The 16,597-nt window shown below is 43.6% G+C and overlaps 3 protein-coding genes across 9 annotated transcripts in view; 1 reads left to right on the top strand and 2 right to left on the bottom strand.

Annotated features, from left to right (window-relative positions):
• Positions 1-16,597, bottom strand: part of LOC119466316 (uncharacterized PE-PGRS family protein PE_PGRS20-like) — a 1,297,174-nt gene that overhangs the window by 1,101,943 nt on the left and 178,634 nt on the right. The window lies entirely within an intron of this gene.
• The window catches only part of LOC119466319 (uncharacterized PE-PGRS family protein PE_PGRS20-like), a 1,091,962-nt gene that overhangs the window by 936,985 nt on the left and 138,380 nt on the right, over positions 1-16,597 (top strand). The gene's annotated exons all lie outside the window — the stretch shown is intronic.
• LOC119466308 (uncharacterized PE-PGRS family protein PE_PGRS24-like) overlaps positions 13,060-16,597 on the bottom strand; it is a 200,537-nt gene continuing 196,999 nt past the window's right edge. Inside the window, exon 2 of the mRNA XM_049656760.1 lies at positions 13,060-13,455. Within this exon, the coding sequence (XP_049512717.1) occupies positions 13,124-13,455 (332 nt within the window). The 3' untranslated portion in view covers positions 13,060-13,123. The remainder of the gene's footprint in view (positions 13,456-16,597) is intronic.

The following is a 16,597-nucleotide window of genomic DNA, read 5'->3' as shown; positions in this document are numbered from 1 at the left end:
TCGCCGTATGCGTCTCGTGCGGCTTTTGTCGTGCCTGCGCATCAAGTCATTCAATGGCTTCATCTGTGTAACAAGACGACTACAACATCTACTGAACTAGTGGCAATCACAGAGGCTCTTCAATATATTTTGCGACAGCGTCCTCAAGTATGGACAGTCTTTACTGACGCAAAATCGACTCTCCAACTACTTAGAGTGGTGTTGAAAGAAGGCGCTTACAGAGTGTTGGCTCTGCAAACTGCCCAGCTATACGCTTTACCGCAAAAAAACGGCCACCACATTACATTTCCGTGGATTCCCAGTCACTGTGGCATGCATACACGGCAACGAACTGGCCGATGCCGAAGCGAAGAAAGCACTCGAAGAACCAGAGTCACTGCTTGCAATTTATTTTTCAAGAGTGGACGCCAACTGCCTCCTCTCCGGTGGCATCCGAAAATCGGCAGGAATGCACTGGGACAACCCGCATAATAGACACAGACGATTACAGATATTGGACTCTACCATGAAATTTAGGCTACCACCGGAAATTCAACGGAGCTGTGCCAGTCTTCTGCACAGACTAAGGCGGGGGGTAGCGTTTACGCGCGGATACGTGCACCTCATGCGACGCACCGAGTCTCCAGACTGTGAGATGTGCAATGTGAATGACAATATAGGTCATGTGCTTTATGAGAGCCCTAAGAGTACGTGGAAGAGTGTTAAAAGTGGAACAGTGACCTCACGCGTCTCGACAGCCCACCGTTGACGGAGAACATTATTTTAGGCCCTTTACCAGATGCTCAATCAAGTTTCAAGGCCATTCAGGCGTCACTGAACTTTTTAAAAAGTACGGGCCTCGACTGAAGGTTCTGAGCATTCCAAATTGTTTGCCATATGTTTTACATGCTCCTTATGTCGTCATCGTCACCGATTATGCGTCTCTTTTTTCCCTCTTTCTTTCCCTCGTCTCTTCCCCCAACGCCGAGTAGCTGGCTAGAGGAATTTACCTCAGGCCGACCTCTATGCATTTCGTATCATTAAACTTCTCTCTCTCTCTCTGCCTGATTTTTAACGTTAGGCCTAAGATTTTTTGCTGCGTCGCTCTTTCTGCGGTCCTTAACTTGTTCTCGAGCTTCTTTGTTAACCTCCAAGTTACTGCCCCATATGGTAGCACCGGAAGAATGCAATGATTGCACACTTTTCTTTTCGACGGCAGTGGCACAATCTGCCAGTCAGGATTTGGTAATGCCAGCTGTATACACTCCGGCCCAATTATATTGTTGTATAAATTTCTTTCTTATGACCAGTGTCCCCTGTGAGTGGTTGACCTAGATAAGCGTACTCCTTTACAAACTCTAGAGGCTGACTGGCGATCCTGAATTCTTGTTCCCTTGTCAGGCTATTGAAGAATATATTTGTCTTCTGCATATTAATCTTCAACCTCACTCTTACACTTTCTCGGTTACTGTTCCCCATCATTTGCTGTAATTCGTCCCCATTGTTGCTGAATAAGGATAATGTCATCTGCAGACCGACGGTTGCTGAGATATTCACCGTTAATTCTCACTCCTAAGCCTTCCCAGTCAAAAGCCTGAAAAAGAAAGAATACTTCTTCTAAGCTTGCCGTGATTAGCATTGGAGAGATTTTGTTTCCTTGCCTGACCCCTTTCTTGATAGGTAACTTTCTACTTTTCTTGTTGAGAGCCACGGTTGCTGTGCAATCCTTGTAGATATTTGCCAATATATTCACGTATGCATCCTATACTCCTTGGTTACGTAATGCCTCTATGACTGCTCGTATTTCTACTTAATCAAATGCGTTTTGATAATCTATGAAAGTCATATAGAGGGGTTGGTTGTACTCTGCAGATTCCTCAACTAAACGGTTGATGACATGGATACGATCCGTCGTAGAATATCTCTTATTGAAGCCAGCCTGTTCTCTTGGTTGGATGAAGTCAAGTGTTGCCCTGATTCTATTTGAAATTGGTGAATATTTTATACAATATCCAGAGCAAGATATTGGGTCTATATACTCTTCAATTATTTAAAATCTATCCTCTTATGGATGAGTATAATGGTGACATTTCTTCCAGCTTTCTGGTACACTTGAAGTCCTGAGGCAATGCGAAAAAAGGCCGCAAATTTTTCAACTAAGATGTTTCCTGAATCCTTAATTAAATCGACTTTTATTCCATCTTCTCCATCAGCTTTTCCCCTGGTCATGTCTTTCAAGACCCCTCTAACTTCAACGCTAGTTATAGAAGTGGCCTCTGTATCCTGTTCATCACTACTTCGAATGAAAGTAGCTTGGCTGGTCTGGGTGCTGTACAGGTCAGTATAGAATTCATCCGCTGCTTTTCCTATGTCATCGAAATTGCTGATGATGTTAGCCTTCTTATCTTTCAGTGCGTACATTTTACTTTGTATTATGCATAGTTTTCTTCTCATTAATTTCATGCTGCGTCCATATTTTACTGCTTCCTCAATATTTCCCACGTTATAATTTCGAATATCCCTTTCTTGTTGATCAGTTTCGACGACTCAGCGAATTCAAACCGACTTCTCGAGTTTTACATTTTCATGTTTTGCCATTTCTTTATTAGGTCCTTTGTTTCTTAGGAGGGATTACCTACCCGTTGCCGTGGTAACTTAGCTCCCACTTTAATTGCGACTTCTCAGATCAATCTACTTAAGGTTTCATTCATGACCTCTATGTTGTCACAATCTTCCTGTTCTAAAGCTACATACTTTTTGCGAGCATAAGCCTGAATTGGTCCGCTTTACCCTTAGTGCGTCTAGGTTGGCATGTACATTATTAACTTTATTCTTTCTCTCTACAAACTGAGAGAAATCCTAGACTTCTACATCCTACACTTTGCTGGGAACGGCAGAGAGTATGAAATGTATTTCATTCCTTGTCTGCCCATTAGGGCTTTTCCAGGTCTACTTCCTGTTGCCACGCTTCTTGAAGAAGGTATTCATTATTCAGAGCCTATTCCTTTCCGCTAATTCTACGAACATCTCTACTCTAGTGTTCCTAGGATCGATGTCGTAGTTTCCAATTGCTTGCTCGCCAGCCTGCTTTTCCCGCCTTTTGCATTGAAGTCGCCTATGACTACAGTATACGGAGTTTGCACCTTTCTCATTGCTAATTAAACATCTTCATAAAACTGTTCAATTTCTTCATCATCGTGACAGAAGGTTAGGGCATAGGCGTGTACAACCATTATTTTATACCTCCTATACAGCTTTATTACGAAGACTGCTACCCTCTCATTATAGCTGTAGAATTCATCAATGTTGCCTGCTATGTCCTTGTGTACTAGAAATCCTACTTTGAATTCTCTCCTATCTGGAAGACCCCTGTAGCAGAGGACGTGGCCGTTAGTCAGCACTGTATAAGCCTCATCAGTTCTTCTCACCTCATTAAGCCCAATAATATCCGAGGCAGCAGGCCATACCTGATAATTTTTCAAGTCGCCCTGCTAGCTAGCCTTACTCAATAGGGTGCACGTGTTGAACGTTTCCAGGTACAGTTTCCATTGGCGGCCTGTCCGGACGCAGAGATTCCTAAAACCCTCTGCCGCGTTGCAGGTCTGACCGCCACTTTGGTCAGGTGCTCCGCAGCCGCTGGGGACTGAGGGCCATGTGTAAATTGTAGCAGTTCTTAGGGAGGAAGTGGCCGAATAGTGCCCCAGGGAGGCCAATTCCCATTGCCATCAAAAGTAATAGTGATGACAATGATTAAGGCTTTCGCCTTAAGGCCTTTTAGGCCTAGCTAAGTGGACTCCTCAGGACTCATGAATGTCATTACATGCGTGTTATGTGATTCATGAAACAGCCCGGCTGAGTTTTGGTGCTTTCTTGGTTGTTTCGTTAGCTTTGTTGGCTCCCCGCACAGTGCTTCGCATAACATCGATTCCCACAGGGCGTAGGATCTGCCGTTTTTTTTTTCTGACGATGTTTCGCAACGTTCAGGCAGTAGTCGAAAAATGCAGCGACTTTTTGAGACTCTTTGGGCGTTTCGGCGGTGGCCTCTAGTTTCAGATACTATTACGATTACGGATATTAAGGACGTAAGATAAAACGGGTGTTCTTTGTCGGCTTACCAGGGTCTGCTGTCGATTGTGTGTGTCTGTGTGCGCAGCGAAATTCGGCAGTTTCATTCATTGCAACGCGGTGCCTGTTGCCGCGTGGAACCAAACCATTGCTAATTTTGTGCATTGCGTCGCCTACCAAGCTCACGCCGTCAATGCCGGGTCGAGCGAGTACCCCGAAGGACCATTCATACCCGCTCCGCTCGTGACCGCGTGCAAGGATATGGCGAGGATTTTCTTTAGTGAACACGTGCTTGGCTCACGACTGCGCTATTAGATCGGACTGGACTGAATGGCTATGTCCAAGCTGCAGGTTGCCAACGCCGCCTTTATTTCGCGCTAAAACTAACGTAAACGAGAAATTTCGCGGCTGGTCGACCGTTTCGGTGCAGCGTGGTGCAAAAATACGAAATTGCATAGAAATGACGCAATTGGTATAGCTGTTGCACCCTGCTAGTAGTGAAAAAAAAGCTTCATCTCGGAACTACATGGCGTTGGTAATTTAGGTCTGTTCAGGAATCACCAGGCATCAGAAGTGATGAGTCAGTCAACATCTGAGAGAAATGAGAAAGACAGATAATTGAATAGCCCTAGACATGCAACGTGTAAAGGGACGACGAAGATTCAAAGGAGATGGAAAGGAAAACGGCGTAATAAATCACAGGTGCATGAGAAGATGTGGGCACCAATTAGAAAGATCAGGAAGCCAGAATTCAACTTGAGCCATTCCAAGCTGTAGCCGGTAGGCATAGGAGAAAGAGGGAAGCAGAATGTAAGTCGGCAATCGAGGTAATTACATAAAAGACAGAAAAAAGGAACCAGATGCAACTGGTAGAATACAAAAGGAATATTATTTAAGAATGGCATGCGAAAGATTTCAGTTTTCAGAAATATGCTTAGAAATAGATAAATGCCAGTTTTGAAGTTAAGGATGTTCTGGAGCAAAGTAACGCGAACTGAGCGCGTTTATACATGTAAAGTGTTTGGGACATCGAACTCGTAAACAGTGTGAACAGTGCATGTGGTGCATGTGCCATCATACGTCTCTTAGTCAATCTCTTGAAAAGCTGTGCTCCCGAGATCTGCGACAACATTGGCGAGCCTGCCAGGATACTATTCCGGCCCTTTCACTGATCCTGATGGTCTACAGATGGAGTGGGACCGTTTGGCGGCGATAGCTAAAGATTTAAACATGTCACAAGAGGAGGCGATGACGTTTTTCGAGTATGCTCACTGAGAGAAAGAAAATCAGTTCGAACGATCGCGCGAAGAGCACAAAAGAGAAAAAAGCCCGGCAGATCCCACCCCTGTGGGAATCGATGTTACGTGAAGCAGTGTGCAGGGAGCCTACCAAGTTAACGAAACGACCATGAGAGTTTGGAAACTTGGGCGGTTGTTTCATGACATGCATGACGATGTCATGATATCCATGTCATGAGTGCTGAGGAGTCCAATAGCTAAGCCTAAGAGACATTAAGGCAAAAGCCTTAGTCATGCCCATGACCATGACATGGACCATCAATATTTAGCCTGTTTTCTTCATTTGGTATCACATCCGAACCCATTGTATTGGTTTTTGGGTGTTAGGAACTAATTTCTGTGGTTTTGGAGTGTTTATCTGTTTTCGTTGAGTCATTGTCATTTTTGCTGAGTCAGGCTCATGACTATGACTTCTACCTTCTTCATTTAGTGTTTCCTTCCCTTACTACCCACGTCCGAACCCATTTCGGGGATTTTTCAGTGTTAATCTTTTTTTCGTTAAGTCATACTCATGACTATGACTTCTACCATCATCTTTTAGTGTTTCTTTCACTTAGTAAGCATGTCAGAACTGCTTTCGGCGGTTTTTGAGTGTTATTCTTTTTTGGTGAGTCATTGTAATTTTTGCTGAGTCATGCTCATGACTATGACTTCTACATCATCATTTAGTCTTTCCTTCTCTTAGTATGAACGTCCAAACCCGTTTCGGTGGTTTTTGAGTGTTAATATTTTTCAAATGCAAAGCATTTCTTGACGAACATTTGCCACTTTGACAGTATCCATCTATCTAGCCGATTACATCTTGGTTCTCTATACTATATATAGACTATATAGACTATAGACATATAGACTATATGGCGAACATAAATGATAGATTGTGACCTGAACATCACATGTGTGCATTGTAGGTCATGAAATAGCTGCCGACGTCTCGGTGCTCTCTAGGTCGTTTCATTAACTTGGTAGGTACCGAAATTGGCACAGTATGACAACAGTGTATGACGAACATAAATGATAGGTCATGACATGAATTTCGTAATATGCGTGTCATGTAGGTTATCAAACAGTGGCCTAAAATGGCAATGACCAAGCAAAACGAATATTAACACTTAAAATACACCGAATTAGGTTCGGACGTGGGTACTAAGGCAAGCAAACATTAAATGATGATGGTAGAAGTCATAGTCATGAGCGTGACTCTGCAAAAATTGCAATGATCAGCGAAAAAAAGATTCACACTCAAAAAAAAACTAAAATGGCTCTGACATGTGTAGTCAGTGAAAGAAACACTGAAGGATGGGGGTAGAAGCCGTAGTCATGACCATGACTCACCAAAAATGACAATGAATAAGAAAGAAAACGTTAGCACTTAAAAAACACTGAAATGAGTTGTGAAGTGAGTACCAAGTGACAAAAACACTAAAGAATGATGGTAAAAGTCAAAGTCGTGAGCATGAATAGACAAAAATGAGAACGACTCAGCAAAACAAATTAAAACTCAAGAACCACTGAATTGGTTCGGATGTGGGCACTAATAAATGAAACACTAAAGGATGATGCTAGAAGTCATAACGTGAGCAGGACTCAGCAAAAATGAAAATGATAAAGAGAAAAAAGATTAACACTCAAAAACCAATGTAATGGGCTCGGAGGTGGTGCTATGTGAAGGAAAAGGCTGAATATTGATGGTTGAAGTCATAGTCATTAGCATGACTAAGGCTTTCGCGTTGAGGTCTTTTAGGCCTAGCCAAAGAGACTCCTCAGGAGTCTTGAAATAAATTTCATGACCTGCTTGTAATGTAGGTCATCAAACAGCCGCCTAAGTCTTGGTGCTGTCATGGTCATTTCCTTAACTTGATAGGTTCTTCACACACTGCTTTCCATAACATCGGTTCCCAATGGGTGTGGGATCTGTAGGCTTTTTCGCTGGGTCATTGTCGTTAAAGGCGGCCGTTTCATGACCTACATGACACGTATGTCATGAAATCCATGTCATGACCTATCATTTATGTTCTTCATACCCTGTTATACTACGCCAATTTTGGTATCTACCAAGTAAACGATACGACCATGAAAGCACCAAGACGTTGGCAGCTAGCTAGATAGATAGATAGATAGATAGATAGATAGATAGATAGATAGATAGATGCTGTCAAAGTGGCAAATGTTCACCAAGAAATGTTTCGCATTTGACGGGGTGTGGTCTCGCAAGCTAACATGCCTTCAGTTTTGTAGCAATCGCATCCCCGGCTGTTCAACGGCAAAGATGATTTTCCTGCTGCCCTGGTCGATACCGTACGCGGACTAGTGTGGCTGTCCAAGCTGCGCATGCGTCAACGTTCCGCTGTCCATCGTCTGTCCGGCAACGATGCGAGGGACGCTATCAGGGACCGGACCGCATACAAAAGCGGTAGCAGACAGCCATCCTGTCGCAGTCTGACGGGGTGTGGGCTCGCAAGCTAACATGCCTTCTGTTTTGTAGGTAAGCCATAATTTTGGTCATAGCTACGTCTTTCTTGCTTTGTTTCGCCCCCGTCTGACTGCGACAGAGCCTTTTGCCTTGTGCTGTGCATTTTGTCATGTCCCTTGCATCCAGAATTCCAAACTGTGCTGCTTGTCGCGAACCGGTGCCACGGGATGCACTAAGCGTGTGCTGTAGTGACTGCAGCAGCTTATATCACACTGGGAAGTGCTCAGGCGTTGCAAAAAAGAACGTAAAGGTCAGCTGGGTGTGTCCAGAATGCGCCAGGATAAAAACTACATCTGGCGCAATGAATAATTCTGAAGAGCCGCAGCCCACTCTGCGAGAGGTAATGGCAGCCGTAAGCTCTGTTCAAAGCAGGCTAGATGACTTCCACTCGCGAGTAGACAGACTTGATAAGGCCATGCAGTTGCAGTCCACTAAGAATGACACAGTGCTGGGATTAGCTGAAACGCAGAGTAAGCTAATCGAAAAAGTTGAAAGCTCGATGGAAATGCTGTCAAAGAAGTATGATGAGAAAACCACATCTATTGCTTCTCAGAGCAGACAGGTTGCTGCTCTCAGGAAACACTCTGATGAATTAGACACATGTCTTGCGGCCAAGGACAAAGAAATCGCGCAGCTGCAGACAGCGGTCAGAAATTTGGAGATTTATTCTAGAAGGAATAATATCGAAATTCATGGCGTGGAACCTGGTGCTAATGAAGACCTTAACATTGTTTTGAAATCTCTAGCAGAAAAACTCGATATACCATCGCTGACTTCTGATTGTATTGATGCAGCTCATAGGCTGCCAAGTAGGGAAGGAAGGATACCGCCCATAATCGTTAAATTTACTTCAAGAGTACAAAGAGACACATGGTATAGCAAGCGTAGAATCTTGATAAAGGAAAACATTTTCATCAATGAGAACTTGACGGCTGAAACAAGGAGACTGCTCTGGCAGGCAAAGCAAGTTGCAAAGGTGAAGGCATTCAAGTTTGTGTGGACGAAGAATGGAATGGTTTTCATGAGAAAAAACTGAAGGATCTGGCGCGAAGAAAATTGTCAGCGAAGCTGATCTATTAGGGATAAATTAATCATGTCTAATGCGCTCAATTCATTCGCGGAATGGGTACAAAGAAGGCTACGCTTCCATGATGGCCGCACTGCACCATTTATAGAGCTTGTACACACTAACGTCAGAAGCATTAAAAAGCACAGGGATTCACTAAATGTGTACTTGAGCGATGCATTGAAATACTTAGACATCCTCATATTAACAGAGATAACTATAACGCAGTCCGAATCTGCAGCGTATATTCTCGAAGGTTTTCAGTCACATTCAAAGTGCCGTGACCTGAGCAAGGGCGGTGGCATCTACGTTTTTGTTAAGAACGAATGGATAATGGAAGTAATTTCTGCTGACTTTACCGCAGCGGAAGTCGTTCCCTTTTTAATATGCAAGCCTAAAGCTACTTTCCTGGTATTAGCAGTATACAGGCCGCCTAATTCTGATCTGAAAGTGTTTTTATCTGAATTGTCTACATTCCTCAGTAAACATGCTCATCATAACATAATTATAGCGGGAGATATAAACATTGATATCGCCAAACCAAGAAAACAGGGAGTCGCTGATTATGTAGATTTACTTTCAGCCCATAGTTTGGTACATCTAATACATGATTTCACCCGTGAAGAACTTGTGGCTTCCCGGGTCACGAGATCATGTATTGATCATATAGCGTCGAGATGCCCACACTTTGAAACCGATGCTGTAGTTATACATAAAAAAGTGGGAGATCATTATTTCACGGCCTTACGTGTGACAGATAGTATCGCTTCTGAAGATGACGTGAATCACGTGGGATATTTCATAGACGACAGAAAGGTAGATAAGCTAGTCAGAAACTTTGACTGGACGACATTAGACACAACCAACCATGTGATAACGTATAATCAATTGGTAAATCAGTTTAGTACGTTCTTTTTACTATCCACGAAAAAAGTGAAATTGAAACGTAGAAATCCGAAGAGAAAATGGATAACAGCATCCATTGTAGAACTATCTTATCAAAAAGATAGGTTATGGAGGCGTTCTAAAAATTACCCGACAAACCTGGATCTGCAGAACGAATATCGAACCGCACGTAACAAGCTTACTGCTCAGTTACGAATAAGCAAACGGGAATACTACGCTGAAAAATTTTCACGGTGTCGCAGTAACGTAAGAAAGACATGGGGCTTGCTGAATGACTTGGCGGGAAGACCTGAACGTAAAAGTCTAGATGATGGCTTGCTGAAAACATTTTCGCCTGCAGAATCATTGGACATTGCTAACTCCTTTAAAGATGCCTTTGAACTATCACTAACAAAACTAAAACAGCAGTCTACTAGACCTCTGAATTTAAATTACCTAGGCCAGATAATTCCGAACTCTGCTATCCTACCACCCATTAATGCAAGTGACCTGTGGAACTTGATTAACGCTATTCCACTCAACAAACCGGCAGGTTATGACCGAATAAGAGCTCGAGATATAAAGTACAATTTCTATCATCTGCAAAACGTGCTCTTGTCTATCTTAAACGGATGCTTCGAAACAGGTATAATCCCGCAGGGCTTAAAGACCTCAGTAATTAGACCAATTTATAAGAAAGGTAGTAAATTAGTTAAAAATAATTATAGACCAATTGCAATAATGAACGTGTTAGCACATGTAATGGAGAAATTTATTTACACTTGCATGATATCCTTTTGCGATAAATTTGATATTATAAGTCCCTCTCAATACGGTTTTAGACGTAGCTTAAGTACAGTCGATCTGCTGGAAGAATGTAACGATTACGTATGTAAAAATATTGATCAAAATAATATTGTGCTTGGCCTTTTCTTAGATCTGACAAGAGCTTTTGAAACCATTGAACACAACATCATGTTATACAAACTAGAAAGTATTGGTTTCCGAGGTCCTTATTTGAAATTCTTTTTTAATTACTTCTCCAACCGTTTGCATGTAGTCACTATAAAAATACATATAGTGATTTTACATCAGTTAGATATGGTGTACCTCAAGGATCGGTTCTGGGACCTCTTTTATTTAATATATACGTCAATGATATTGCCAACATGCAACTGAATGCTGCAATATTTCAATATGCTGATGACACTGCACTACTCATATCACACGAATCGTATTCTGAAGCCGTAAAACTACTTCAAGAAGACGCAATACGTGTGATTGATTGGTTACATGCTAATCAAATATATTTAAACAAAGAAAAAACTACCATAATATGTTTTAGAAATCCTCATAAGACTGTTAGCCTAGACCTGTCCATGTTTTTGGTTCCTGCTCACAAACGAAAGTAGATCGAGTGGATAAGCTATTGCATAGGATAGCTGCGAGCATACTGTATGGTACTGCTCATGACTGTTCAGACAGAGACGCAAGAATTATTATTGCAGGTGTTGAGTCCTGTTCGGATCTGTTTGTAGAAGTGATACTACTTCGTAATATTTTCTCGAATCGCCACAAAATAATACAGAGTAAACCTAAAGCGCTAAGAAAAACCTACCTTTATCAGTTACCGCGTATATATACCAACTACGGTAAAAAGTGTCGAGAATATTACGTTCCTTTTTATTTTAACCAGTTGCCGAAAGAAATACTTCAACAGCATTCCCAAAAAGAAGCCAAACAACAAATTAAAGAATGGTTACTTCATCGTCAAAATATTTGACACGTATTCTGTGCGTCTGTTATTTTTTTTAACAGTTCCTATTTTTATTTCACGATTGTCTTGTAAACAAAATATTGTTTTTTTATATATGTATTTCTGTCATTTTTGCCATTTTTCCTAATAAATCGGGGAAATCTTTTTTTTACTTTCTTTTTTTCTCACGCTACTAACACAGTAAAATATCTCGTGTTCTTTCGAAGCTGTTGTCACATGTATAATATGTGTTGTACCTCTGTCTTGTTAGCAGTGAGCTAGCACCACATGTCTGCCGTGATCCGCCCACAAGCGACTTGCGCTTATGCGGGCACGAAATGTGTAATAAGTTGTGAGCTGCGGAAATAAAGGCGTATGTATGTATGTATGTATGTATGTATGTATGTATGTATGTATGTATGTATGTATGTATGTATGTATGTATGTATGTATGTATGTATGTAAGTATGTATGTATGTATGTATGTATGTATGTATTTAAAAGAAATCTTGGCGATGATTAAACTAGCGGAAATGAATGCGGGTTCCGGTGAAGCAACTAGCACATCCAGGTCGGCGTCATCCGACTCACCTTTTCCCAGACCGAGATAAATTTGCCCCAGGTTACTAATGGCACCTTTCGATGAGCGAAGAGATGACCTGCGTATTTGCATCAGTGTGAGAGGATCGCAGTCGGGCAAGGCTGTGAGAAGATCAAGTGGGCCAGCGACCGGAGCCTGTGCTTAGTGGGGGAGGCTCTGAGTCCGTTTGGCCGGATGCCAGCAGAAGAATCATTAGACTATGAAAAAGCAAAAAAACAACAACTTTATTGCATAGGTTCAAATTGACCTGCGAAGGCTTTCAGGAAAGTTCAGACAGTGCAAGCCAGAAGATTCAGAAATGGGAACGCAGTTCGCATGCCGTCTGACAAACTATCCGAAACAGAAAAAAGTTGTCGCAGTTTCACCTTAAAGGCGAAGCATCAATTGCGATAGCAAATTTGTAGAGAGCTATACGGAGTAATGATAGTAGCTTAATCAGCTGTATAAACGTGGACATGCAGCAGCATCTGCAACACGCAGAACTGTTGTCGACGCCGTCGGCGTTTTGCCCGCGGTCGCACAAAATGCGTGCGGCGTTGGTGACTGTTGCCGGAGCCTCTGATATAAATAGGCACTTGGTGCCGCAGCTAAACGACGCCCCCCCCCCCCCCCCCCGGCCTTTCGCGCGTCGGAAGAGGGTACGTTTACTCTACATATATGGTGATTGTAGAGGAGGAAAGAGACGCCTACTTCTGCAGCCCTTAAGGGAGCACAGCGCAGAACGCGCGTTTGTTCTCCGCCGTGCGTTCACTCCCCGTGAAAGCGCGCGTCCCTCGCGCTCTTTCACTCGCACATGCAGCGTTCGGCGGCGCGTGGCGACGATTTCATCTCCATTGACGTCATACGGAACCTCACGGCGACGGCGACGGCGACGGCGACGGCGACGGCGACGCCGACGGCAGAAATCTGCTTTTGAGTGTCCATATAATTGCTATCGCAATAAAAACATATGAAGGAGTTCACGACAAAGTAGGCCTCCTGGGCCTACGGCGAATCCTGGGCCTCAGGCGCCTCCTTTGCCTCCGTCGCCTCCTGAACCTCCATTGCCTCCTCGTGCTGTGGCGCTTCCTACGCCTCCGGCGGCTCCTGCGCCTCCCACGCCTCCTGTGGCCCCGGAGCCTCCTGGGCCCCCGGTGCCTCCTGAACCGCCGTCGCCTCCAGCAGCCCCGCCGATTCCTGCACCCCCGGCGCCTCCTGCGCCTCCTGCACCTCCTACGTATCCTGGTCCCCCGGCACCTCCGTCGCCTCCGTCTTCTCCTTGGCCTCCAGGGTTTCCTACGGCTCCTGCCTTTCCTGCGGCTCCTGCGGCTCCTGCGCCTGCTGCGTCTCCTGGGCCTTTCGCAAGACGGAGTTATCACTTTTCCTGTCTGCCGTGCGTTCACTCGCACATTTCACTCGATTAAAATTGTGTGCATCATTTCACTTTTTAGACAACTTCAATTTCAGTATTCGATTATAACGCGAGGGTTGACTTCAGGTAACAAAAATCTGGAAAAAACCTCGCGTTACAATCGAGTAAAAATGAGGTCGCTTTGTGAGCGAAAGTTCTAAGCCCCATGAAAGAGCCGGTAGTGGTTTAGTGCTTTCAGCAGTGTGTTGTCCTTTTGTGAGCACTCATATAGTGCTCTCGAGGATGAACTCCACACATTGCGAATAGTTGAGTACAGTGTCCTAGCGCCGATGAGCAATAACGAAAGAAATTGTTATGGCAGACATTACGAATGCTAATCTTGCCGTGATTAACTGTGTGTGTGTGTGCGTGCGTCTGATTTCCTGTAATTATTTGATGTAGTTATCTCATCCATGCGTGTACAAAGAGACACACAGGCAGAAACATGTATACACTTACAAACAAGCAAACACGCGCATAGAAAACAGACACACCGACATTGCATTCGGGTACTTGAACGACATATAATCGTAATTTCCCTCGATCACATTCGTGATACGTTCACTTTGTTCAATATGGCAGTGGGCATGTTTAACATTTTTACGGGGTAGCAAAAAACATGTAATTTAAATTGTGATTAAAAAGAAGCTCTTCAATAAAAATCTGAGAAGTTCGCCTAGAATGCTATACTCTGAATGAAAACGATCACAAATGAAACTATAAGTGCCGATCACACCTAGGCTTGCAAACCTGCCCGAATTTATTCGGAAAGTCCCAACTTTTAAGCACATATCACGAGGCGCCACTCGATCTATTCGGGACGGCTAAATATCCCGATCTTTGCTCTTTGTTACTGAATAAAAATCTAAAAGGCAAGTTTAATTTTTGGACATCCTGACAGCTTTGTTTCGCCGTCTTTTTTGTCTTCTCTTGCATTATCGCAAGCATAAAGGCGGTTTCTTTTTAATGCGATCACAATTCTTTACCCATTTCGTGGTATGTCTGTTTGTATCTAAGCTCTTACACCCAGTGACCAAGTTGTCAGTTAGCTTGTGCCACTATATATGTGGTGGCTGCTGTCTCGCGAAGCAGGCAAAATGGGCCTAATAGCTTGCTGATGGCTACTGCCTGGCCTAGTAAACAACTTTCCTCACTGGGTGTCCACAACTGGGGTGTGTTACCCAACAGACAACTTCAGCACTATGTATGTGACATTTGCGCGTGCCCATTCGTGGTCAAACGCGCAGAGTAAATGTGCGAAGGTGACACAAGGGGTATGTATAGGAGAAGTGGTAGACAGCCACTACGTCACCTTTACTCTTAGACATTGCAACAATCCAGGACTAAACAAATTGAGCAGCTTTATTGCACGTATAGACTCGTGGTTCCTGGCACTAACAGGGTCGCTCATTGCCATCTATACTTTGTAACGACTGCTTTCACTTTAATTCTTCTACTCGTATCATCCGGCATCAAGTGGCAACTCCTCGTGACAACGGCGTCACGGCGACATCCGATTCAATGACGCAGGACAAAAAAATGGAACTGATGTCGCAGAATATGTCCGGGACTTGCATACACACCTAAAAACACTTTGGCGAGACGAAGCACTGCACTGACGCAGAGTTAAACGCCTTGAGTGTCAAGTACCTTGTTTTGCAGCTACTCGATGTTCATTTTTGCTAGCTATATGCAATTTCAGCGTCGAGACCCCATGCGCCTCTTGGTATTGATATTTCTGAACAGTGCAAACGTGCTTCTTCTTTTGTAGATTTTCAAAGTGGAAATTGTTCGCCCTCTTACGCAGTAGAACGGCGGAGTCAACATACTGAGGTCGGAGCTGCTAAGAATGCGTAATGGTACTGTTGTTTACTTCTATGCGAGGCAACTTGAAATGCTCACTACCCAAAACCGACGTTCAAAAGCATATGGTCTTTATTATGTCGCAATGCCTTCCTGCGAGATCTCAAAATTACTCGAACACTAGGCCAGAATTACCTCCAGGTGATCGTCGACACTTGATTTCGATTAAGCGATTTAAAATTACAAGTTATTACTGAACCGCCAAGCGAAGTTACTCAGCGACGTGCAAATGCCAGCGTAGTGCACGCGATGTGTGCTATGTAAGCACTATTTCTACGTATATGCATATGCATAATTTATCGCATAATCATATCGTGGGCAATAGATCGCATAAACTAAGTGGTCTGTTTTGGGCTTCATCGTGCCAGTGGCTGGGCGTGGTGACATTTTCCGTATTCTAGGTGGCTGTTCATAACTGCATGCGGTTTGTCATGTGCAATTAAAGTTACGACGCCCGTACGGAGCATGTCGTTCATCTACTGTATTGAATAGACGCAACGACTGGCCTAAGTAATCCCCAAGGTGCAGAGGAGTGGAAATTCAGAATGCTAAGTGCAAAGTCATTTCTTCATTTCTTCCATCCCCCTTTTTTTTGGTCTATTTAGGCTATATTTGGTACAACATTGCCTTTGGAGATACGGTTAAAGCAGGAGGAAATGCCTCACCTGGCCGTGGCACAGTTACAGCAAAGCCACTAAATGATACAGCATACAGACAATCATATTCGGCAGCAGAACGAACGAATCCTGTATTAGCAAGACTTGTTTCAGTTGCCGTGAGCTTTACTTCAGTGGACTGTTCATTCGCCGCAAATTCTGTAACGTTAAAAGGGGCCACTGTACCCATAGTGAAAGGGGTGTTTTCAGGCAGCCTATTTATGACTACAAAATCTACTGCTGGCACACCTTATCGGTAATGTGCAATGGCATGCTTTACAGACATCAGAAATTTCTTGCAATAAATGGTGCAATAACAAGCAATGCGAATGCTTATCAACTTCTAAAATTTTGCACACTGGACCAGCAGACCTGGTGTTAGGGCCACCTTATTTTGGTCAACATTCACAGTTTTTTGTAACGTCAGCAAGCCCTTCGTTAGCAAACCGCCTTAGAATGAGACCTTCGTTGAATGAAACGATTCATGATGTATGCTGCTCTTCGCTGTTTACCAGCTGTGCCAGAGAACGCCGCAAAGGTTATCGCCCTAATAAATCTAGAATGGAGA

The sequence above is a fragment of the Dermacentor silvarum genome, chromosome 10 (genome assembly GCF_013339745.2).
Source record: "Dermacentor silvarum isolate Dsil-2018 chromosome 10, BIME_Dsil_1.4, whole genome shotgun sequence".
Classification (NCBI taxonomy): Eukaryota; Metazoa; Arthropoda; class Arachnida; order Ixodida; family Ixodidae; genus Dermacentor; species Dermacentor silvarum.
The sequence above is the reverse complement of the archived record's forward strand: the minus strand, read 5'-3'. Positions and strand labels throughout refer to the sequence as shown.